We start from the raw sequence: 26531 nt of genomic DNA, 5'->3' as shown, positions 1-26531 counted from the left end.
AACAACTATTCCTTCATTGTCCTTTTGCTTTTGCGCTCTGGACTTCTCCTTCGATGCGTAATTGGATTGGGGCCATATCCCCCTCTTCTCAACTCCTAGATTTCTTTCGTAAAATCAAAGTTCACTCTTCCCATCTTTGATCTCACTAAGGTTGCTATCCTTTTTTGGAGTATTTGGAAATGTCGTAATGTAATTATCTTTAGGAACTCATCGCCTTGTCTATATTCGTACATTCTCTCTTTTTAAGGAATGGAAAAAGCTCGTTCTTTTTTAGACTTTATTCACCAACCCGATGATTTGTCCCATTCACAGCCTCTGCATCCGACTTCCGCTACCGTTACTTGGTCCCTCCCTCAGGTCGGATATAGTAAACTTAATTTTGATGGTTCTGTTACACATAATTCAGCCTTACCTGGAGTAGTGCTTAGGGATCATTTAGGGAATCATATTGCCAGTCGTTCTTACAACTTGAGTTCCTACCAGCTTTAATTTTCTCGTTGAATGAGGCTATTGCCCTCCGTAATGTTCTTCTTTTGACCAAAGACCATAACATCTCTCATATTTCCATTGAAGGGGATAATCTAAATGTACAGTCATTAATATTTTACAAGGCCACTTTAGTTGTCCGTGGAAACTTCATTTCCTGTTGGCGGATATTAAGACTATTATGGAAACTTTTGGGGTTTCAAGTCTCAACATATTTTTTGGGAAGAAAATCGAGCTGCAGATTATGTTGCCTCATTTGGATTAGTTGGATACTCTACTCCGACATCAAGATATCGACCGCTTTAATGGTCAATAAGTTTTCTTATTTTTTACTCCTTGATAAATTAGGTCACGATCTTGTGAGAATCCGGCCCCATGATTATGTCACCCAAATCTCTCCATGTTGAATAGATCGATTTCTTACAATTGAATCCCCCATTTGTCTCTTCTCCAATTCTCTTCCTTCCTAATTCATTATCCAAATGAAAGATATTTCATCCCTTCCCTTCCTTTTCCTCTATCTCCTTCCTTCCTAATTTGTTATCCAAACAAAGGGATAAGCAAATATCTCAAACTTAGAAATGCCCTAATATATTGTTAGATTTCAACCATTATTTCTTGCTTATATATACAACATGTACATATGCACCTTTGTTTTTATAGAACTTGATGAGTGAGAGCACAAACAAAAACTTCATTCACAATATACATATGTACCTTTTTTTTTTTTTTTTTTTTTAATCTTTTAGGGTGAGAATTTGGGTAAGGCCATTAAGGCATATCATGCTACACCATACAGAAATACAAGCTCCATTAAAGTAATAATTCAATACATTGAGGAAAATAGTCCATTAGTCCATCGATAAGCTATTGTATTGTTAGAAAACTTCAATTCTTTTTTGGATCGAATGAATCTAATATGGACTAAACTGATTGCAATTGAAAATAAATAAATTAAATTGAACTGAACTGAAAAATTGGACCAAGAGAACACATCCTTATACATGCTCATATAGGTCACAATAACACAAAAATCCAGATTTTGAAGGATCACAAAGTTACAAGCTAAGTATGCACCTCATATAAATCTAGAAAACCGACCTAATACATTTTTTTTTTTTTTTTTTTTTGGAGAGAACCTAATACATTGACTTAGGGTAGTATTTTCTATAAGACACCCAACGTATTAAGGCCCAAATTTTTTGGAATAATAGTGCATGATCATTAGTAAGCATACTAAGGTTCAAAATGGATGAAATCAATTGGTTTCAGAATTTCTAATAGTCATAAAATATTACCTTAATTACACAATACAATTAAGTACACTTAATCTATCTCCACACATCAACATGACAGCATAGGCATGCAAATTGCACAAACTAGCTATAAAGTAAACCAAGCCAATTAAACACTGCTTATTTGGGTCTAATAATATAATATTAGTGCAAACTTTGATCTTTCATTTAGCGTTCTCGATCAGCTCTTCAAAATAGGCATAGCCTGCAAGAGAAAATCACCATTAAGCTTAGTTTTCTAACAAAGATGATTAGTCCGCCGTGTTGATTGAAAACGATCTCCAATATAGTATGTATGTCCAACAATATTTTCACATTTAATTAGATAATACCGAGTTAATAATTGTTTAACCAGATTTTTGCTATCTATTTAAATATGCCATTTATGTGAAATTTAAACAACGTGACAATTAGTTCCAGACAAATAATACGTACCATGCATGAATGAACATACATAAGCAAATAATACCATCCATGCATGCACATCACTCACCCTAGTTTAAGAGAAGTGTCCGAGCTATCATCTTCGGTGAGAGGAGGACCGCCATTTGTGATGGACTCTGACGAGTACTGACCTTCTTCGTGGATGGTCGAAGTATCAGACTGATCCAGAAGAAGAACAGGCTTTCTTCCTTGTGATAATTCATTCATCTGCAACCAAGAATGATCCATGCCAACTACAAAATTAAGCTACTATTACAAATTTACAAGTCATAAAAATGTCAAATTAAAGGGTGACTTACTTTTTGTTTCAGCTTTTGATTTTCTTCCATTAATACATCACCCTGCACTTGCCATTTAGTTAATAAACTTGCATTAACAACTGCAAATTTGTCTCATTAAAATTGCATGCATCTCTATCTATACTGTTACGGAAATATATCATCTCTTTGATGATTAATCGTTGAAGAATTAGGAAATAAAATTTCTTACCTGTTTTTGGAGAGTCTCAATCTCATGCTTTATACGTTTTCCCTGAAAATATGCTAGAATTATTAAAAAAAAAGTCCGATATTACACAAATGTAAATAGAAACATTAAATTGAGCAACAACTTTAGTCTCTCCATTTATCCCAATATTTACAAAAAAAATACTTCCTCTGTTTTAAACAAATTACTCTGTAACACTTTAATTAAAAATGTGGGAGCTTTGTGGTCAAAATATTGCAATTTTTATGAAATGGAGGAAGTATAATATATACATTTAGTACGTAGTACTCATATTGAATACTTGCAAATGGTCCAATAATAATTGCCAACTACGTACAATACATTTGTTCAGTTGAATTAGGTTATATTGTTAAATTTAAAACAACTAGAATAATGTACGGAGTAACAATTATTTTTGAATGGAAGGAGCGGCGGTATAATCATTCCCACAAACTACTAACAAAGTTTTCGTTAAATTAGTCCAAACCTTAGTTTCAAGAACCCGGGATAAACTATCCTCAAGGATCCTTTCAAGCTGTAGTAATTCCTCCAAATCCACACCTTGAAGGTCCTCTCCTCGCAACTTTCTACACGAATCGAAAGGCAATCGTCACTTACTTAGATAAACATTAGAGATGTACGAGTATAATTACAATTAATTAAGCTTGCTTAAACTTAGTATGTAGTACTACCTTAGTTCCTGGTTTTTATCTGCAACCTCACTGTTGAGTTTAGCAAGATTGCTGTTCTCTAGCTGCCATATAAAGAACCATAAGATGAATTAGTCAACATATTGTTTTTGTTTATATATATAACTGCATGCAAAATTGTATATAGATGCATGGAGGTATATTTGGTAGAATAATGGCAGTGTATGTAGTCGAGTAAGCGAATGTCATGCACTTATTTTCCATATATATGGCAATCTACGCTCAGTCTTCGGTGTACATACATCTTTATCCATTAATATCTTTAACTTATATTAATAAAAATTATAAAATTAAAATTTATAACAAGAACATTCACATTGAAACAAATTTAAGTTCTCACCATGATAACGACTTTTCAAATATATTTATGACCAAAAAAGGTCAAAATTTTCAAACTAATATTGCATATAAGATACCTGCAATTCAAGGAATGGTTCTTCTTCCTTCTTCTCATAATTCGCATATGTAGTGTATCGTGCCAAGATATCCTTCACTCTTCATAAAGATCGATCGAGGTTATTAATGGATATTATTAACTTGAATTTAATAATTATGCAACAAATCTCATATTGCAAGATTATACTAGACAAAACTAGTCAATTAATATAACACTTAGGTCAATTACTCATTGGATCATTCCTTATATCGTTACTAATCCTTATTGTTATAATGGCTGAATAGTGTGAGTTACACACAATATAAGATAGGAAATTTATACGTAAAAAATAAAATGTTTTTGAATTACTTTATTTTGTACTCCACTACTCCATAGTATATTGAATTAATGTGATTATATAAGCTAAATTATACTCTTAGGTTAGAATATGTTTGTCCAAAAAAACTAGCTATCAAACTCTAATTAAATAAAATGACTTTTACATCCTACTAAAAGTAATAACTTTACAATGTTGAGAAATGCAAGATACCATTCACAAAATCAAAGCAAACATATGTATCCCCATCAATTAACGTTAACAGTAAACTTTTGATCTTGTATAACGTCCATATAGTTGCATCAATCATCATCTTTATATTCTCTACAAAAGTCCAAGTGACAAGCAAGCATGCAACAATTAGTTGTAAATCTTGTAGTAGGTCCATCCCTTTCTATGTCTTCACCTTTTGTTTCGTGTTAAATCAAGTGTAGGGTTCATACCTAGATGACTATAAATACGTATACTCATATTAAAAGTGACTTCGTTCCTATAAAAAAATGATGTAATTATGAGTTCATATATATACAACGTCGTATAGACTATAGACGTATACCCATATCAGAGAACGAAGACTTTCACTTTCTACTAATCTGGTTAGCATTGCTAGCTAGCTACGTAACCAATTGGGCCAATTGGCAATACGTTGATCATAACAATGGGAAAGGACAGATCTAATTTAACAAACAAACAATAATAGAAAGGTTACATACATTAACAATGGGAAAGGACAGATCTAACATCCAAGTATAGGATAATTCGACGGGTATTGAGGAGTGTAATTACAATTATGCCAATATATGCTACACCTCATAAGAGTCCTAATGTGCAAGCAACAGGATGGGGCACCGTGGGCCGAAATGGCAATGTTAATTATGATCTTCAATGTTGTTCTAATTGCTTGACTTTTATTATACGTCTCCATTGCAAAGTAACATCAATCCTAATGTCTATAAGTATGCGATATCATCCCCAAACTCGTAGTTTCTTCATAAATATCCAATACCACAAAACACCACCCTCTAAATTGGTAATGAATAATGGACCTTTTAAAAAGTTTGAGATGAGTCTTATGAATAGTGTTTCATTAATGTTAATTACATCTTCTTTTTTTTTAAACTCTAAAGATTAGTTTGCAGACATTTATGCCCATAAAAGTATTTGTTTACATATTTTTCCACATTAACGCTACCAACAACTAAAGTTGTGATATAAGGTCAATTCAAAAGTTGTTTAATTTCCATATATGAAAACAAATAATTATTAGGATGAGATTGATCTGAGATTCAACTTCATAACCAGTACCATTAATAATCACTTGCCTTATGAAAACATGAGAGGTTTAGGTTATGTTGAAATTGATAAGCTTTTTCTTGCCAAAACTATAATAGAGTTATACCTACAACTTAATAGCAAAGTGCTTTACATAATAATTTTATGATGATATAAGATTTATTATTCTATTGTAATAATACATACATGAAGTATAAATTCACGTATCAACTTAGTCCCATTTTATTAATTGCCCTATTTGACAAATAATGTGATAGCCTTTTGGTCAAACGAGGCAAAAATTCAAAAGTTGATATATACACCCTTTGGTGCAAGTTTTTTTTTTTCTCGTTGCTCATTTAATCATCAAATGAGAAAAAAAAAATAACAATCGTGTATATAAAAATTTTCAGCACGTAAATATAGTATTTTGTTTAATTGCTTTTATTTGTTACAGATGTATGGAGAATTCCTTTTTATCTTATACTAGATTAGTGTCCGTACAATGCACGGTACGTAGTAATAATCTTTTTTCCATAATTAATTTGTGATATAATATAAAAATGAGGCAACTCATGTGAAACAAACAAATACAATGCATATAAGAAAGATGAAATAATAAGGCAAAAAAAAATTAAATTATAATTGAGAAAAAATTATTATTTTTGATTAGTCGTGTTGAAGTTATTTAAAAATAGCATACACTATATTACATTAATGATGCATGTTATTCCCAATAAAACTACACAATATGGATGTCGTATGACTTTTTATTAATGAATTAATTTAGTTAAAAAAAACTATATTATACAATGTGCTTCCGAAAATAAGCTAAGTAGAATATTTTTTTTTAAAAAAAAACTTAAAGCTGACATCATATATTGTATTGGCGGGAATTTTTTTTTAATTATGCTTGACATATGTCAAAAATGGTCGATGTAAGCATGACTTGTTTTAGTAATAATTAAGAGGTTTTTTTAAGGGGAAAAAAAGTTATAAGTTGGTAAAATTATTACAGAAATATTTAACAGAAAACTAACGCAATTATTATTATTTTATAAGATTTCCAACCAAACACCATGAATAAAAATATTTTTTGTTTCCATTGAATTCCACTATTGTACAACTATATAATGGTAATTTAAATGTTAATATTATATTTTTGGCTCCGTTATTTTATACTTTCCACCATATTTCAACCTTCTAAATTATTATAGCTTATTCTCCCTTAATTAAAAGGTCTCAAAATCTCATGTAACTATTTTAAGTAAATAAAACACGAAATAAAAAGGAATACAATTATTATAAAGATAATATATAAGATTAGGAATAATGTATTATTATAGTTGTATTAGAAAAATATTCCAAAAATAAAATATTTTTCCTAAAAAGGGAGGGGGGAGTTTTGGAGGGAAAAAACAGCACCAGGAAGTGACACGTGTCATTCCTGATGTCTGTTTTAGTATTTTGTTATTATGTTATTATTATTGATTGATTGGCTAGCAATATGCTATGATTAAATTGAGTAATACTACCTCAATCTGTCTTACTATGAATAAAGAAATTTTTACTAGTCGGTTAAAATACCAATACTACTGTTTGGGTCCAATTTAGTCCAATTGGGCCTAGATATTAAATGATCCAATTAAAAGCCCAAGGTCAAGGTTCAACTCTCCAATTGTGCTAAAGTCAAAGGTCAGCCCATAAAGCAAGCCAATTGGGCTAAGGCCCAACCTCTCCATGTATGATGAGGTATAAAAGCCATCAATATTCATATGCTCATTCATATGCTCATTCATATGTTGATTCATATGTTCATTCATATATTCTGATATATTCCATTAAAGCCTCAAGCAACAAACTCTCTTGCATAGTGTCCTCTTCTTACACATTGTACTGACTTTAGCATCGGAGGGGCCTTCCTCGGCAACACCCCCGAGGCTAGTTTACGTGTGTTTACTGTGCAGGAAACCTTCGGCCCAACATAACTTGGACCGAATCTAGCCTTCTCCGTTTCAGCGGACCTTCGGCAAGGTCCCATTGTTTTCACTCGAAACAATTTGGCGCCGTCTGTGGGGAAGACTTTCAAAAATCTTTAAGCCAAATTCCTAACCAAGATCATCTTGCAATTATCTTAGCAGCAATGGCTAAGAACCGCAAGAGCAAAAGCCTCCGTCAAGGAGCGGGCGAAAAGCCTAAAACCCCTACACCATCACCCTCGCCGGACCGGAACTCTCCCAAGGGTGTCGGCTCGGGGGGAGGATCATACAAGGAGGATTCCCTATCTCCCGTAATTCATGACTCTCATTATAGGCCGGGTCACTCTCGGTCTAGCAGGGGTGAGTCCGATCATAGGACACATTCAGTGTCCTAAAGCCAACCATCGGATGCGCGCCCTCATTCCCACACTCGGCCGAGGACCCCTTTGACGGGGCCCAGCTCGGAAGAGGTGGCAAGAGCGTTGGCAGTACTCATGGAGGCGATGAGGGCACAAAATATGCCACCACCTCGTGATCGAACTCCTCCGCATACCCGGCATCAGCGGAGGAAGTTAGACCATGATGGTGGGAAGCTTCCTTCCTTCCGGGAACTGGAAGAGTGGGAGGAGGATTCCTGGAAAAATGAAAAACAGAGGAAAAAGAACCCTCAATTTTTAAAAGGATCCTCATCCTCAAGACCAGAAGCGCATAAGAGCAGCAGCTCAGCTTCTCGGCCAGAATCTACTCACCGAGAACCTGAGACTGTTCGCAGAAGTGTCCTTGACCGACTCGGCGGCAAGGAACCGAGCGTGCGCAGTCGCCTCTCGTTCCCTGCAGCCGAGGCCCAGACTTCCCAGCCAGGGACGAAAACCACTCCTACCTCTCTAAGAGGGCGGAGCGCGGTCCCTTCGGCCAGGAACAAGGGCAAGGCCGTTATGCTACCCGCCAGTTCACCATTCGAGCAATGGATACTGGAAGAGCGCGTACCCACGGTTAAAATACCGTCGCACATCACATATGACGGGACCACGGATCCGAAGGATCACGTGGCCTCGTATGAGACTCATATGCATCTTTGCCCCAGATCCGAGGCGACTTGGTGCAAATATTTCCCAACCACTCTCAAGGGGGTCGCGCAAGCGTGGATCTCCAAGGGAGTAAGGCAAGGCTCCATAACAGGGTGGGATGATCTGTCCTCCAAGTTCAGGAGCAAGTTTTCCACGGCAAACCGCCGGGAGAAGACTACCGCAGAGCTCATGAGTCTGCAACAGGGGGAAACCGAAATCCTCCGAGACTACCTGACCCGTTTCAGTAACGAGTCATCAAGCGTCTCCCAGCTGGACCAGGGGCTAGCCGTTTTTGCAATGCAGAATGGCCTTCAGCCCGGAAAGTTCCTAGACTTCATGGTCATGCATACCCCGCAGACCTTGGAGGAAGCTCTTAATGCTTCGGATAAGTTCATCCGAGCCGAAGAATGGAACAAAGCGAAAACCCAACCTCAATTCGGGGGAGGGAAACAGAGACAAATACCCTTGTCTGAAGGCCAAGGCCATAAGGCAAAGGGAAAGTCAAAGGCCCCGGAGCAATCTTTGGCCATCGACCCAAAGAAGGAAAGATCTGCCTTATACACAGGCAGATACGAGTCCTACACTCCGCTCTCTCTTCCACGCGCCAAAATTTACAGCGTGACGAAGGAGGAGCAGAGTTACCGAAAGCCGAGACCACTCCCAGAGTGGTATCAGCGAAAAAATAAAAATCAGTGGTGCGAGTTCCACGAGTCTTCGGGACACAACACTGAGGAGTGTATGCAACTGAAGGACCAGATAAAGGACATGGTCCGGAAGGGATACTTGAAAAAATACATCGCGGATCACCGCGAGAAAAAAGAATCCGTGAGGTCAGCAAAGGACCCTCGGCAGGACCTCGACTTCCCCCGGAAAAACAGTAAAAAGCCGGAGGGGAAATTCCCTCCGATCAATGTTATCTCGGGAGGAATATACTCTCGGAGGGAGCACAAGCGCCACCTTAGAGCTTTGACTCACCAGGTGAACAACGCTGACATTCAATCTCCCCAGTCGCCGGTGCCGAACATGACGTTCACAGCCGCTGACTGCCGGGGGATTACGTTCCCTCACGAGGATCCGTTGGTGATCATCGCCACGGTGGCCAACCACGACGTCAGTAAGGTCCTTGTTGACGGTGGAAGTGGAGCAAACATTCTGTTCCGAAAGGCCTACAATCAAATTAAGCTGAAGCCCAAGCACCTTACGCTGGTACCCTACCCGGTATCCGGGTTCAATGGGGCTTCAACTTATCCAGATGGGAAGGTGACACTTCCTGTCACCATCGGTTGCGATAAGGCAGCCCGGAACGTCATGATTGAATTTTTGGTCATCGACGCTCCTTCAGTGTACAACGTGATTTTGGGGAGACCCATAATTCACGAGATCCAAGGGGTCGTCTCAACTTATCATCAGCTGATGATTTACGTCTCAGACGCCGGCTTCCCCGAAAGGATACAGGGCAACCAAAAGGACGCTCGAAGGTGCAACTACCTCAAGCCATCCAGTAGTCGCCCAGATGACGACAAGGATGAGGAGGAGAAAGAAAAAGAAAGAGAGCCAAGCACAAAAAAGCCAAAAGGCCTAAGTGCTTCGGCCCAAGGATCTGTGCCCAGAGAAAAAGGGCCCGAAAGGGAAAAGGCTAGCTCTTCAGCTGAGCCGCAAGACTCAGAGAGCCAGCCGAAAAACAAAAAGACTGGGACACCTGCTGACATTGGCAGCAGGCCAGATTCTGAAGAGTCCAGTCCATCGGCAATGGACATGGACCAACAGACTGAAACAGTTGAGTTGGCCGAAGGAGACGGTGAGAAATGTGTAACAATCGGGATGGACCTTGATCCGAACACCCGTTGTGAACTTATTCAGCTCCTTCGGGACAATAGAGATGTGTTTGCTTTCTCGGCAGCTGATATGCCCGGGATAAGTTCAGACCTCATCTCCCATAAGCTTAATGTTGACCCGACGTGTCGACCAATTAAGCAAAAGAAGCGGAATTACTCCGCCAATAAGAACCGAGACATCGCAGCCGAGGTCAAAAAATTATTGGAGGCAGGATTCATCGAACCTTGCCAATATCCAGAATGGCTGGCAAATGTGGTGATGGTTCAGAAGCCCAATGGTACCTGGAGGATTTGCGTTGACTTCACGGACCTAAATAAGGCTTGTCCAAAGGATTTCTATCCCTTGCCGAGGATCGATCAGCTAGTCGATTCGACAAGTGGCCATGCCTTGCTTAGTTTCATGGACGCATTCTCGGGGTATCATCAGATCTTTTTGCACCCCGACGATCGAGCAAATACAGCATTCGTCACGAACGCTGGGGTGTACAATTACAAAATGATGCCCTTCGGATTGAAAAATGCGGGGGCAACCTATCAAAGGCTGGTGGATCAAGTTTTCGCCGATCAAAAGGGCCGAAACATGGAAGTCTATGTTGACGATTCGATCGTCAAAAGCAAAAAACCAGAGGACCATGTAAAGGACCTGGCTGAAACTTTCGCCACCTTGAGAAAGCATCAAATGAAGCTAAATCCGAAGAAGTGTGTTTTCGGCGTGAAGTCAGGGAAATTCCTTGGGTTCATAGTCAGCAAAAGGGGGATTGATGCCAATCCCTCTAAAGTCAAAGCGGCGCTCGACCTTCCTGAGCCGAAAACGAAGCGGGATGTTCAGCGGCTCACCGGAAGAATGGCAGCCCTCTCGAGGTTCATTTCCAGAGCTTCGGATAAGGGGTTACCTTTCTTCAAAGCCCTGAAACTCCCGAAAACAAAAGAGCTCGTTTGGGAGGAAGAGCAAAAAGACGCCTTTAAACAGCTTCGGGAGCATCTAGCTGAACTCCCAACGCTGGCTAGCCCAGCTGAAGGAGAAATTTTATACCTATATGTGGCCGTTAGCCCTGCCACTATCAGCGCAGTATTGCTGAAGGAAGAGAGTAAAAGTTGCTTTCGCAGTAGTAGTAGCTGCTCGGAAGCTGAGGCCCTATTTTGATTGCCATCAGATAGTGGTCTTAACTGATCAGCCGTTGGAAAAAGTTCTCAGCAAGGTTGAAAAATCTGGTAGGCTAGCCAAGTGGGCTTTTAAGCTCACCGAATTCAGCATCAGCTACCGTCCGAGGGCTGCCATTAAGGCTCAAGCTCTAGCGGATTTCCTGGCAGAATGCTCATACCAAGAAGCGCTAGACAGTGAAAAGAAAGTTTGGAACGTGTTTACGGATGGATCTTCCATCGAAAACGGTTCAGGGGCAGGAGTAGTGATAACTTCTCCCGAAGGCAAATCCTTTGAGTATGCACTAAAGTTTTCTTTTAAGGCCTCGAACAATGAAGCCGAGTATGAGGCAGCAATCACCGGCCTAGAATTGTGCATCTCCCTGGAAGCCGATCATGTCTGCTTAAAAACAGACTCTCAGCTAGTTGCATATCAGATCAGTGGCAGCTACGAGGCCAAAGAGCCCTCCATGATAGCTTATCTTGCCAAGATCAAATCAGTCATTGCAGAGCTGAAAACTTTTGAGGTTCAGCTGATCCCAAGGGGTCAGAATACTCAAGCCGATGCACTCTCCAAACTTGCTAGTTCATCTTTTACCGAGCTGAACAGATTTGTATATGTAGAAGTGCGTCGAGAGAGAAGTGTCGACGAAGCACCTGAAGTGTGCTGCGCTGACCCAGAGCCTAGTTGGATGGACCCTATCCTAGCTTTCAAGCTTCGGGGAGAAACTCCTGAAGATAAAGCTTTGGCCTCCAAGATGAAGAGAACCAGCTCTAGGTTCATTGTCTTCAGGGGGGAACTTATGAAAAAGTCCTTCTCAGCCCCATTGCTGAAATGCGTGGGACCAACAGATGCAGATTATATCCTACGGGAGATTTACCTCGGCATCTGTGGGAACCACATTGGGGGAAGAACCTTAGCCCACAAGGCATTGAGGGCTGGATATTACTGGCCCACCATGATCGCAGATGCTAAGGAGCTGGTTCGGAAATGCGAAAAATGTCAAAAATACGCTCCAGTTATCCATCAGCCAGCAAGGGATCTTCAGCCGATCCTTAATCCACTCCCGTTTGCCCAATGGGGACTGGATATACTGGGACCATTTCCAGAGGCTGTGTACCAGAAAAAATGGCTGATAGTTGGTGTCGACTACTTCAGTAAATGGATCGAGGCCGAAGCAGCCTCGAACATTACAGAGCAAACTGTCAGAAAATTTATCTGGCAGAATATCATCACTCGATTTGGCATCCCGAGAGTATTTGTCTTCGATCATGGGAGGCAATTCGATAACTTGCCGCTGAAGCGGTATACAGATCAGTTCGGCATCAAACTGGCATATTCAGCGGTATGCCACCCGCAAAGTAACAGACAAGCCGAAGCTGCAAATAAACAGATCCTAAATGCCCTCAAGAAAAGGGTGGAAGATCAAAAGTCCAAGTGGCTGGAGGAGCTCCCTGGAACCCTTTGATCCCTTCGGACAACTGAAAAAGAGGCAACGGGCCACTCACCTTTTGAACTGGTGTATGGTGCCGAAGTAGTCCTTCCAGTGGAAATTGGCTCTGAGAGCCTTCGAGTGCACCACTTCTCGGCTGAGAATGAGCGACTGATGAGGGAATCTCTCGATTTCCTCGACGAAGTAAGAGACTCAGCCCGAGACAGAATGGCCGCCTATAGGCAGAGAATCAGCAAGTTTTATAACCGAAGGGTCCATGCAAGGCCTCTCAAAATTGGAGACCTTGTCCTTCGGAACGCTGCTGCAGTTCAGAAAGGCCGAATCTTTGGGAAACTCTCAGCTGCATGGGAAGGACCTTATGAAATTTATGATGAGCTTCAGCCAGGGACATACCGACTTCGGCAGTTGGATGGAACTGAGTTGAAAAATCACTGGAACGCTGATGTACTGAAAAAATACCATGTGTAAACCCTTCGGGGCAGAACAATCTTTGTAAGTACATTTTGAAAGGCCTTGGAGCCGCCATTTATATAAATGTTTACAACTTTTTATTCTTTCAAAATTTTCTTTGTTCTATCTACTCTTTAAGGGTTTTTTATTCAGCCTCGTCTGAAACCTTCGCCTTCGGATAACTGGGTTTCAGATTGCTGACAAAACTCGTCTTTTTAAAGAACACTGGTCTTTCAGCTGAAGTCAAACTTCAGTAAGACTTGTTCTCCAAAGACATGAGTCCATGGACAATTCTGGGATATTGCCTTAACTGAGCCTTGTATCCCAGAGAGCCATTATCCGAAACATTGCCTTAAGTTGGCCCTGTGTTTCGGGTATCCATTTTTCAAAGATAGACAGAAAATCAAGGATAACAGCAACAGTTGAAAATTTTTAAATCAGCCTCGTCTGAAACCTTCGCCTTCGGGTAACTGGGTTTCAGATGGCTGACAAAACTCGTCTTTTTAAAGAACACTGGTCTTTCAGCTGAAGTCAAACTTCAGTAAGACTTGTTCTCCAAAGACATTAGTCCATGGACAATTTTGGGATATTGCCTTAACTGAGCCTTGTATCCCAGAAAGCCATTATTCGAAACATTGCCTTCAGTTGGCCCTGTGTTTCGGATATGCGTCTTCTTAAAGAACACTGGTCTTTCAGCTGAAGTCAAACTTCAGTAAGACTTGTTCTCCAAAGACATGAGTCCATGGACAATTCTGGGATATTGCCTTAACTGAGCCTTGTATCCCAGAAAGCTAATATCCGAAGCATTGCCTTCAGTTGGCCCTGTGTTTCGGATATCCAACTTTCAGATGAAGTCAATCTTCAGTAAGACTTGTATCCCAGAAGCATTGCCTTCAGTTGGCCCTGTGTTTCGGATACCCATTTTGAAGAAGTGAAGAAATTGCTTATTCAGCTGAAGTCATACTTCAATTTCTGGGGGGGGGGGGCAAGAAGCACTCTCAGTGCAAGTATGTTCGGCAGAATTGAAGTATGTTCGGCAGAATTGAAGAAACAGAAACAGTAAAGCATTAAAAAACAAAGCAACTGAAGAAAAGAGCATCAGATTAATAATTCATGCTTAAAAATTGAGCTACAAGTTCAATTAAACTGTATCGGCAGCCGCCCACAAGCGGAAAATAACAGCTGCCGAAATACGTACATAAGCAAAAAAATAAACTGTTGTACGACAAGGCAAGCTGAAGCAAAAAACAAGGCAAAAAATTCAGAAAGCGACAAGTCTAAAGTTAAGCGCATGATGAACCGCAAGATTCTGAAGACAACTACCCGAGTTCCTATGCTTCAGCCCGAGGATCAGACTGATCAGCGTTGTTGAGCCCCATGGTGGCCTCAGCCCCAGCAGCAGAAGAAGCAGGCTTTGCACTCTGCCGAGCCTGTCTTTCCCTCTGTTCAGCCTCCAACTCCATTCTCTCAGCTTCCTCTTCGGCTTCCTCAGCCTTAAGAATTTCAGCTTCGACTGGAGTTGCATACTTCATATGAGGGTCTTCGGGATTCTGGACCCATTCAGCACATTTAGACCAGTCCAGCTTCGGTTCAGCATGAAGGCAGACTCTTCGGCATACTCTGAACCCGTTTCTGAAACCCATCTCATATTCCTCTTGGGTATAGACACGGACTTTGAGTAGAGCCTCAGCATCAGCCAGCTTCTTCTGGGTCTCCTCCAAGTCTTCCTTGGATTTCTTCAGCTCATCGGCGAGCTTGGAGGAGGAACTTTTCAGCTCATTCAGCTCCTGCTGAACTTGGGAAGCCTTTGTCTGAGCCTGGGCCACTTCAACTTTTTTGGCCATCAGTTGATCCTCAGCCTCATGGAGTTTAGCTCTCTAAGCTTCAGCAGCAGCAGCAGCCTCTGAGAGTTGGACATCCCTGGCCTGGAGCAGCTCTTCAGCAGCCATTCGGCTGGCTTCTAGACGTTGCTGCACTTCAGCTTGTGCAGCAGCTCCTTCCTGAATACGGCTCTCAACAGCAGCCTTGAATTTGGAGACGTCCACTCCCATATGCTCCTGGAGGAATTTTTCCCCTTCCATCAGTGGAGGAAAAACTTCCTTCTCCATAGCGTCGCAGAAGGTTTTGAGGGTTTCAGCAGCTCTTTTCTCGTACTCCTCACCCTTCTGCTGCTTCTCTTCAGCTGCTGCTTGCTTCAGCTTATCAAGCTTTAATTCCTCTTCAGCTACCTTCTTGTCGTGCACAGCAGCGTCTACCCTATCTTGTAGGGTATCTATCAGCTCTACAGTGAGAGTCTGATTGTGCACGAACTGAAAACAGGAAGACAAAAAAAAAATACAAAAAATATATATTTTTAATAATAAAAATAGAGCTGAATTTCAGAGGAAATGAAGACAATGAAAATTACCTGCATCATCAGCAGTTGGTTAGACCTGGCTGGGTCAGGAACTGATCTGCTGGATTCGCCTATCCCAGCAGTGGCCTTCAGCGACCAGATCCTTGCCCTATCTACTTCGGACATGCCAGCAAAATCGCCGAAGTAGGCTGCAGCTCCTTCTCGGTTCTGACCCCATATGAGGTCCCAGATGTGGTCTGGGATTGGAATTCGGGGGGCCGAGAAACCCATTTCTCCAGATTGCAGAGTCTGGAAGGAAGGGAAGGATGACGATGGAGCTTGATTAGCTTTGGATGGCTCAGCATCATCCTTCTCAGAGGAGTCAATTACTATGACCTCCTCTTCTTCAGGGGTGAGGACGAAATCCTCAACCTCTCTTGCGATGTCTGCCGTGAAGCCCTCAGCACTGGACATCACGGCATCCTTGTTTTCGTGCTCAGCAGCACTCTCCTTAATTTCTTCTTGCACCGCTCCCTTAGATTCGGGAGTTCTCTGATCCACCTCCATGTCAGGAGGTGGCGGAGGGGTCTTTTGAGGTGATTGGGGTGGTGGCCGGGGAACCCTCGGCGATCCATTGCCTTCCTCGGGTTCCCTTATTGCAACGCCGATGGTCATCGGCCTCCGCTGAAAGTCATGAGGGCCGATGATGGCCATCCTTCGGCGCCTTTTCTGAAGGGGCTGATCGTCCATATATGAGTCTGAAGACTCTCCTTGTATTTGGTCTTCGGGACGAACATGAGCTTTCCCTTCTCTATGTCTGTTACTCTCTTCAGACTGTAACAGACAGGGGGGAGGAAGAATGTGAGTAAAAAAAAAAAAAAAAAAAAAAAAAGAGAAAAAAGAAAGACAAAGTTAAGTCTGAAAGCTCACCGAGGTCTTCAGCAAAGTCTCGTCTTCTTCAGCTGCTCTAGCTGCAGCTTCTGCTTCAGCAGCTCTAGAGGACCCTTCTCCTCCTTCGCAAGCTTCGAGAACCCGTGCAACCTCTTCGGCTGTACGGACAGCTTCAGCTTCTTCGTCCAGCAGCTGAAACCAGGGGTCTCTCTTCTTCCACCAAGGCTTCTGCCTCTGATACAGAGCAACAGCCTCAATTTGGAAGTGGGAAGAGTCTAGATGAACTTCCCTATGCCTCGGCTCAGTGATAGACGGGGCCCGTTCAGTTACAACTCGTTCTCGGTTGACACCAAGACGAGCGTAGTTAATGTCAACGTTGGTCTCGTCCCGCTCTTGAAAAAGGAAAGGGGAAAGGTTAGTTCAGATAGGTTGGCACAGCATAAAAAAGCGAAGCGAGAGAAGAAAAAGAGAGTTAAAAAGCCTTGGCCCCAGCCGAAGAAGCTTACCATCCTTAAACTTTCGGCTGAGGCCAACAGCTGCTAGCATGTTCTCTTGGAAAACGTAATGCGTATCGGGGAGCCAAGTCTCCGGGATATGCTGCATTCGGCCACTGCCCCCCCCCCCCCGGTTCGGCAGCTTGCCGAAGATATGTTGCTGATCAAGGTTCGGATCCGCCCCGTTATCTGCGGGGGGACCTAGACTTCCCATTTCGGGATCAGGCTCAGCGAGGTACCGGGGAGCGCTGAAGACGCAAGGGTGGCCCGGATCTGTGGGTGCCCTAACCCAAATCCATTGACCTCTCCAGTCCTTGTCTGAAGAGTCGTTTGGCCACATGGTTAGGTATTGGGGCCGGGACTCAATCCGGTATCACCCAGAACCATGGCTTCCGTGCCCACTTTGAATATTTGGCACTAGCCGATGGAGCTTTTTGAAGCAGTGCAGGTTCGGCACATACTTGAAGAACTTGCAGACCCATAAGTATGTCATCACCCTTCGGATGCTGGTGGGAGTTAACTGACATAGAGAGATGTTGTAATGGATCAGCAAGTCTCGGACGAATACGTCCAAAGGGAACCTCAGCCCGTACTGAAGCTGTCTTGTGTACACCCCCACATACCCCGGGGGTGGACGATGGATTCTATCGGATGTCGAGGGCATTCGGCACCAATACCCATCAGCTTCAAAAATGTCGTAATGCAACTCAATTTGCTCGGCAAATCGATATTGATCGGCATTCTCCACCCACCATGGGTAGGGGCGGTTCTTTATCATGGCCGAAGCAACTTCGGCATTCTCCCATTCTGAAAACCCGGGGAGGATATCCCAAAGGACAGCGGGAACTTCATCATCCCGTCCAGAAGCGCTCGGCTCCTCCGTTCTCTGAGGAGGAGCCGAGGAAACTGGAGTCGCCCTAATCCCTTCAGCAGGGTCAGACTCTGGCCTTTGTCCATTCCAGGTCCCAATCCTGTTCCTAGGATCGGGAATCGGCCTTGCTCTTCTTGGAGCACGGGCTCTACCTCTAACTCTTCTTGCCATTGATTATTTCGAAGAAAAAAGTCGAAAGAAAAGGGGAAGGAGTTCGAATTCGAAGAAAAATAAACTGAAATCAAAGGAATTTACCTTAATCTGAAGCGAAAGTTGCCGATTTACGAGTTCGTAGTGGCAAGTCTCAGTTTCTAAGCTTAATGCTCGGGGAATTTGCGAAGTTTTGATGCGGGTTCTTGGTTTCTCTCTCGAGAATTCTGGGTTTGTGTTGGTGAATAAGTGAGGAGAGATGACGCGCCTCTGTTTATATCTCCAGGAATGGGATACGAGGAGTCTGCGTTTTAATTTCTCTTAAATACTCCACTAAGTAACCGTTAAACACATGATCTTGTGATTAAACTGCCCATTATCCGTCCAACTTCCACAATCATCCGCCTTAACCGTTGTTATCTCATTAATTACGGTTTAAATTCAAATTTTTGGATTAATTAAATCATTTACTTCCCTCCTTTTCTGAATTAAATCAAACCCGACCCGTCATCCTTCCAAATCGGGTCTGGGGGGCAAGTTGTTTGGGTCCAATTTAGTCCAATTGGGCCTAGATATTAAATGATCCAATTAAAAGCCCAAGGTCAAGGTTCAACTCTCCAATTGTGCTAAAGTCAAAGGTCAGCCCACAAAGCAAGCCAATTGGGCTAAGGCCCAACCTCTCCATGTATGATGAGGTATAAAAGCCATCAATATTCATATGCTCATTCATATGCTCATTCATATGCTCATTCATATGTTGATTCATATGTTCATTCATATATTCTGATATATTCCATTAAAGCCTCAAGCAACAAACTCTCTTGCATAGTGTCCTCTTCTTACACATTGTACTGACTTTAGCATCGGAGGGGCCTTCCTCGGCAACACCCCCGAGGCTAGTTTACGTGTGTTTACTGTGCAGGAAACTTTCGGCCCAACATAACTTGGACCGAATCTAGCCTTCTCCGTTTCAGCGGACCTTCGGCAAAGTCCCATTGTTTTCACCCGAAACAACTACATTCTACAAAAGTTGCCAACAGACACAAGCTTATTAGCAAAACAATTATATAGACACAATAGGAGTATACATTTTTAAGTATATAATAGTATAACTAGAATAAATTGAAAAATTACCTTGAGACAAAGATTACTTAGAAGATTGGGACGCGCATATGGCCACATTTAAACATACGAAGTACGTAGTATATTGATATATGCTCTTATTCACACAAGCCAATAATGTTGTTACTCAATTAAGTAAGGACCAAAATGCTCCGCGAATCGCATAGAATTTACAGATAACGTATAAGATGAAGTGTTATTCATGAATAATATGACACTTTTACAATGTTTATTTTTATTAATCATGCTTATGATTCCAAATTTGTTATACTTTCATATAGTCACATACTTATGCTTCACTAAAATTCCTTTTTTTTTTTTTTTTTTTGACATCACTTCACTAAAATTCATAGTATGACTTTAGATTAATATATATTCCCTCCGTTCCTAAAAATTCGACTCACTTTGCAATTATGCGGTCTCCAATAAACATTTTTGACCATGAATAACTCCAGTTATGTATAAGTGAAATTTGTAAAAAGTCGATATTTGGATTATTTATAATAAGGGGAATCTAATATGATCTCACATGCTAATTTATTTATATTGTATAGCTTATAAAATGTGGTCAAAGTTATTTTATTTTGACTAAATGAATAGTTAGTGAGTCGAACTTTTAGAAACGGAAGTAGTATATATCTTGTATTCCTTATATGAAGATATTGTAAATGTATTTACATTGACATTTTTTCCAATAATTTAATTTTCTTTTAGAGTGAAGGAAGGATGAGTATTTTCCCTTCTGTAAATTTTTATGATGATTTCAATTCAATTCCCCACTTTTTACTACATATTTTTCTCTATCATGGTCATCTTTACTAAATACCTTAACGATCATTATATTCATCAACTTTGTTACCTAAAAATTCATTACCATTACCGCCTACTAAGTAAACCATTGGAGTTCTTCCAATCAATTATTGCCCAAAAAAAAAAATGATCATTGATATGAGCTAATTTACTAGCAACGAGTATTATATTGCAATCTTAAGAATATGAATTGATGAATAAATCACATTATGAATTTAAATCATCCTGATTTAGTTGTCACATGACTACTCATAAGTATTACGGAGTAGATTGATTGAGTGTATAACACTTACGATCCACTGTTAGTGAATAATTATTTTATGTTGCTGTTAGTCATAATTATTTTGGGGGAGCGTTTGATACATCATACATAATTCTAGGGAGCTGTGAGTTTTGTACTTGACTACAGTAATCTCACTATCATCTCTCTACTCATTTCCTTCATCCCCATAAATTATCTTTCCATTAACATGCTCATATTTTATCAGCAAGAATCATTTAACAAAAAAAAAAAAAAAAAAAAAAAAAATAGGACCATCAAAAGAATAATTATCTCAGAAAATCAAGTATAATCTTTTCACTTGCAAATAACTTTAATTATTTCCTTTCAAAAAAAAAGAAAAAAAATAACATTAATTATTTTACAGATCAGAAAATAAATTAAACTTCACACATTACCTAATTTATTTTAAAAACAAAACTATCACCTCATTCTTTCTTTTCGAAAAGCTTTTTCATACTAATTATGAAAGATTGTAATTAAGTAATCCCTCCGTTTTTAAAAGTTTTTTTTATTTGAACAAAAAAATCAGAACAGAATTAGAAGAACGTTAAGAAACAGAGGTAGTATATGCATAACAACATAAACCTTTTCAAAACTCGATTGCAAGAAATAACACAGTTTGATACAAAGTACTAATAATCTAGATTTACCTGGAGTTGGAGAAATCAAATAATTTGCCAGTAGCAGAGAAGATGATGAGGGCAATATCGGCATCGCAAAGAACTGAAAGTTCCTCAGCTTTCTTAAAGATCCCTCTTCTTCTCTTAGAGAAGGTAACTTGTCTTGCTGTTATATTGTCTATCTTCTTTATCTTTATCTTCTCCCTCGCCATCGACGACGATGATGATCTTCCTGCCATTTTTACCCCTCTCAAGCTCAATTACCAGTAAATGAAACTAACCCAAATAATAATGTAGTTGATGATACAAATGATGCTTCTACTTATATTCTTTGTATAAATATATATGTAACAAAATATTAAACATTATGTTATATTTTAATCTATGGAGTGGAATTATGCAATATTCTAGATCTACAAATACCAATGCAATAAATTAAATTAAATTAAATTAAACTTAAGGTTATAGAAGAATAAAAAGAGTGAGGTAAAAGAGAGAAAAGATAAGAAGGGTTAGTACAAAAACTATATAAAGTAATATTACTAAAATTAGTAAAGAAAAAAAGGAAACCCTAGATCAGAAAAACCCAGAAAGAAAAAATGGAATAACCAATAATAGTAGATGAACATGTTTATCAACAAGAAAGAGATCATAAAATAAATAAATATATCTATAAACAGTAAGTATTTTTCTTGAGATTTGGTTTCTTTTTTCTTCCATGAATATATTTTTTTTGCAGAGGAGAGAGAAAGAAAGAGAGAGGGCAGACTTTTCATACCTGAGTCAATGAAGCAATGCTAACTATTCTGGGCAGGTATACAGTTTCGTGGAGAAACTTGTCAATATCTTCATATTAAAAAAAACATAATAATAAAAAAATAAAAAACAATTAGGGATTACGAGTACTAGACAAGAAAAGGCAGCCAATTAGGAAGGGAATCGGTCTTGTGTGGATCTACGCCATATTCTTTTAGACTTAATAGAGCTGAGCGGAATTGAACTGGATAATTATTGATTAATCCCTTCGTTATTTAAACAATAATCACATGTATCATTTGACTTTTTGCACTGCTCAATGACTTTGACTGTAAATTTTAATTCATCCTTACTAACAATTGATAAAACAAATATTCATATACTTATGTTTTTAAATTTTAGGTTCATTTGCTTATTGAATATTTTCAACGTATTGACTTTTCATTTTTTTACTAGTTGATAATTAGAGATATTAATAGTCCAATGTTGGCGTTTAACTAGTATGTCAATCAAAATGATGCATTTATTTTGAAATGAACGAAGAAAGCATCAATTAATTGTGGTCCTTATACTGTGTAGCCATACGAGAATTTGTTGTCTAATAAGAGAGTAAAAGCCAAATGCGAAGTAGGTTTATACTTAAAAAGAGATTGAGGGATGAAAATAGTAAAGCTATATTGATTGTGGTCCTTGTACTGTGTGTTTAGGTCCTATGATGAGTTTATGAGGATTTAAAGAAGGGCTGTATACTTGTATTATTATGGCTAAATTCTGGCGACCATTTTTCACTCTTTTAAATAAGTACTTATAGGCTTATAGATTATAGTACGGTATGGTGTAACGTTACTCATCTAAAACCTAGCTTAGACATCAATATATGTCACGAAGTACATTAGCAAAAGCATAGATTACATGTGTGATGTGTTCACGAGCCTGGTCTAGTCAAGATTAAGCTTTGGGTTGCCTAATTAGCTCATGACACTCGCCTTTTTCACTAACTTATCAAGTCGTGCTAGATAGAGAGGTTGGTGTTGAGCTCAACTCATGAAAATTATTTTTTATTTTAAACTATACTATATGAACTCAAATAATTCACGAGCCACCCAAGCATATCAACACCTATTGTGTTATTACTTATTTATTAACTAAGTAATAGTGTGCATAACTACATAAGTCAAAATAAATAGTATAGTGAAGGATATTTGTTGTGATCTGTTGGATAGCAAAAGCGAAAAAAAAAAAGAAAAAAAAGTTTGAAAAATCAAGCATTATTACCACTTCGTACTTCTATTTAGTATAACTTAGGAGTATATTATTATTTGATTACTAGTACATACATTTTATGTGCCAAGGGCTATGGGAGAGTGGCTGGATATATGATTCTCAAGGACATGATGGTGCTCTTTAACAACACGTTTAATATGTGGGAATGCATGAAAGTGGCTAATAGAAGTGCTCTTCTCTAAGTAGGGAAGGAATAATGAGAAGGGATTCCAAACCCTTTTCACTTTCACATTATCTACCCTAAGCTAAGCCTCGAATTTATGAGACCATAGCTTTACTTTGATTGATTATATTCCTAGAGGTATAGTACTCGATTGCACGAACTAACCATTCTAAGTTGATTCAGAAAGATTGTTTAGAGAATCGTACTATATAGATGGTGACCAAAAAAAAGTGAGAAATTTAAATTTGTGTCAAATTGAAGCTAAGGAATTGAAGTTAGCCATAAAAATATAGAATCGCGTCATAAAAATATTTACACTTTTGTTTGGTTGTGAATTAAGATTTTTTTAAAAAAAAAAATTCAATTGTTGAACTTCACTCTCAATTAGTTGAAATTTCAAAATAGTAAGTCTACTTTGATGCATCAATCTAAATAATTTCATGCGATTAAAAAAAAGTATAAATTTATTTTTTATGAAAAGAACTGAGCACTATTATTACTAACAACATAACCAATAAGAATTTTTTCATCTAAAATTTTACTCACTCAATACGTAGGCATTTAGTGTTTGTGCGAATTTTCTACCATGGTCTTTTTTTTTTTGTTTGAATAAATGTATACTTGCTATCTAGTTGTTACAACTTTGATCTTCTCCCATTGATTAATTGAAGCATATAACATATACTAGCTTCGCTTCATATTATTTGCAACATTTTGACATAAAATATGAGTAAAAAATGTCTAATCGTTACAAATAATTTGAAATAGAGGTAGTACAAGGATCTTTAACATCCTTGACAAATTACCCTAATCTTACGAGTAGAAATTAATTACATTTCATAATCGATGTTATATACTATTTTTATAATTTTATTAGATTCTGATATTCAATAGTGAAACCTAAAGAAGATGTAGGTGCATCAAGCAAAGCTTGGTTTAGTAGGAAAGTTTACATTTCACAACCTCTTGGTAATGAAATCATTCAAATTAAACCCCACTAGAAACATTTTGAAGTTAGAAAATCTGTGAGAGGTTTCGATCCGGTTGAACACTTCTCCTTTCTAGAGTACAAAAAATAAAGAATCGATTGTAATAACTCAATTACTTAGTACATACCGAATAAAAAAAAGAAGAAGAAAAATCGCAATCAAAATAAGTGGAGGAGGAGTTGTTCCTGTTGTCCGTACAAAAGTCGCATAGAGTCGAGCGTGATATAATTACCCTACTTGTACGTTTTGGCAGATAACCACGCATCAAGCATCACTATCTATTCTTCATTACCTGTCCTTTACAATTTAAAGTTATGTTTTTTTTTTTTTTTTTTCTTTTATGAAAAAATAAGAAAGGTGTTTATGCTAATTTGTACGGACAACTAAATTTCTCTGACTACAGTTTTCATATGCTAATTGAAAGATAATGTGAGAGGATGTATGTAAAATTACATTCGATTGTATTATGGTTACAAGTACTTTTTTTATTTACGATATTAAAATAAACTTAATGTCATTCAAATTAGAAAAAAAAACCATCATATAATGGTAAGAGACATGTTGTTAAACTTATTTTTGTTCCTCTAACGTTTATGGTCAACCCATCACATCTTTAAAATTTACGCCCTCGCCTACAAATCTTTTTCAATCTGACGCGTTATTTCTTAATTGTGTGTCATGTCATTACTCTCAAGTCTCCTTCGCGATTTCTTCCTTCAATCACTGCACATTAGGGTTCAATATTTCAAACCCCTGATCACCTAACTCCTTTCTATTCATGGATGAATTGTAGGGATTAGGGAAAAACCGATGAAAGTAAACACATAAAAAATAGGGTGAGCTTAATCAATGGGATAAATGAGACCCATTAGTTTGATCGTTCAAACTTTTTTGAGAAATAGAAGTAGCTAAGAGAATAGGAGTTGTCCATTTTTTGTAAAGTTATGGAGTATATTGTTTTTATTTCATATGGAACTTGATAAGATCGAAATAAATGCTCACTTTAGTCACTTTTGTTTGGTTTAATATTAGTAAAGGAAGAGAAAAGAAAGGAAGGGAAGGAAAAAGAAACAAAGAGAAGGGAACGGAAGGTGATTTTAATTTCCAATATTTGGTTAATAATGAAAGGAAGTGAAGAGAAAGAAAGCAAATTTATAATGCATAACTTTTATTTTTCTTTTTCCAGTCAAATTCCTCCAATTTTGGGAGGAAAAGAAAGCTAAAAATGTAAAGGGACTTTCCTCTGACTTCCCTTCCTTTCCTTTGAATTCTCATGTCATTTATTTAACCAAACATGGGAACATATAATTAAAACCATTTCCTTTCTTTTCTTTTCCATCCAAATCCCTTCAACCAAAAAGTCCCTGTTTGGTTATTGTTTGTTAATTGATTGAAAGGAAATAGTATGTGATAAAAGATAATAGAGTTTTCAAATTTGTGATTGAAATGAAAGAAATTGTGAGCCCCTTTATTTGTAATGGAAATTAAAGAGAAATGTAATCAAATTATAGTGCATAAAATATAATATGGGTAGTCATAAATCATTAATACACGACTCATAAGTCATAACATTCATATTTAAGGGTATAGTTTAATCGATATGATTTGTTTATTTCATTTTCTTAACAACTATAACTAGTAAATTACTGTAGGCATCCCTTCGATATAAGAGAACCACAATTGCAAATGGTGTCCGATGATGAGATTTGATCTCATGCATTGAATATTACTTTACGGAGTATAATTCAACTAACTAAAGTAGATGATGATCATCTACAATTCTACATTTGTAGACATTGCCTTTAAATGTTGGAATTTTGAATGTATGTTTAGGGTAATTATTATGATAACCATAGATCTTGTTCAAGCATCAGTCGTCAATTATGTTTGAATTATTTTTCACGTACCTAATCTTGCTCTAGGTTCACATTACAATATACGATTATCAACCGGGTAATAAACTACCCATATCGTTGGTTATTTTGTGAGGTAGTTATACCCAATAAATTTGATCCTACGTAATATATTGAAAGTACCGAGTAATTTGGAAAAATTGCCAAAGTGAGCTTTTAATAGAAACAATTTTTCAAAGTAGACGCATGGTAAAACTATTTACCAAACTAAGCTTCTAGGGTAAAACGCCAATCAGGCTGACGTTTTTAACTTGACCAATTTTTTTTAAAAAAAATTTAGTCAAAGCAAAAGCGCCATACAGGGTGGCGTTTTTACCTTGAATGAAATTTTTTAATAAAAATTAGCCAGGTTAAAAACGCCAGCCTGGTTGGCGTTTTTGTATCGGGTATTTCTGGTAGTGTAATGTTATTACATTCATTGTTCTTCAAGAAAACAAAAGGCCCTAATTTCCAAACCCTAACCCATGCCACATTGCTCGCCTATTCCTCCATATTTGCAGCAAATTCATCACATCTCAT

General features: G+C 38.6%; 1 protein-coding gene across 1 annotated transcript; it reads right to left on the bottom strand.

Annotated features, from left to right (window-relative positions):
• Nucleotides 1–1503: 1503 nt before the first annotated feature.
• Nucleotides 1504–21831, bottom strand: LOC110709750 (MADS-box protein AGL24-like). Its single transcript, XM_021887980.1, has 9 exons — nucleotides 21686–21831; nucleotides 20938–21139; nucleotides 3838–3916; nucleotides 3404–3465; nucleotides 3199–3298; nucleotides 2715–2756; nucleotides 2525–2566; nucleotides 2275–2432; nucleotides 1504–1986 (listed from the first exon to the last, which is right to left on the bottom strand). Exons 2-9 carry the CDS (start codon nucleotides 21117–21119, stop codon nucleotides 1971–1973), a joined length of 681 nt encoding a protein of 226 aa, XP_021743672.1. The 5' UTR covers nucleotides 21120–21139; nucleotides 21686–21831; the 3' UTR covers nucleotides 1504–1970.
• Nucleotides 21832–26531: the final 4700 nt, after the last annotated feature.

The sequence above is a fragment of the Chenopodium quinoa genome, unplaced genomic scaffold (assembly GCF_001683475.1).
Source record: "Chenopodium quinoa cultivar QQ74 unplaced genomic scaffold, ASM168347v1, whole genome shotgun sequence".
Taxonomy (NCBI): Eukaryota; Viridiplantae; Streptophyta; class Magnoliopsida; order Caryophyllales; family Amaranthaceae; genus Chenopodium; species Chenopodium quinoa.
The sequence above is the reverse complement of the archived record's forward strand: the minus strand, read 5'-3'. Positions and strand labels throughout refer to the sequence as shown.

Bases quoted from the DNA above. Each gene is read 5' to 3' on its own strand.
- LOC110709750 (XM_021887980.1), bottom strand. From the start codon at position 21,119: ATGGCGAGGGAGAAGATAAAGATAAAGAAGATAGACAATATAACAGCA. The intron at 3,299-3,403 runs GTAGTACTACAT...CGATTCGTGTAG, and splicing joins GATAAAAACCAGGAACTAAG to AAAGTTGCGAGGAGAGGACC. The intron at 2,567-2,714 runs GTAAGAAATTTT...TGGCAAGTGCAG, and splicing joins TTGAGACTCTCCAAAAACAG to GGTGATGTATTAATGGAAGA.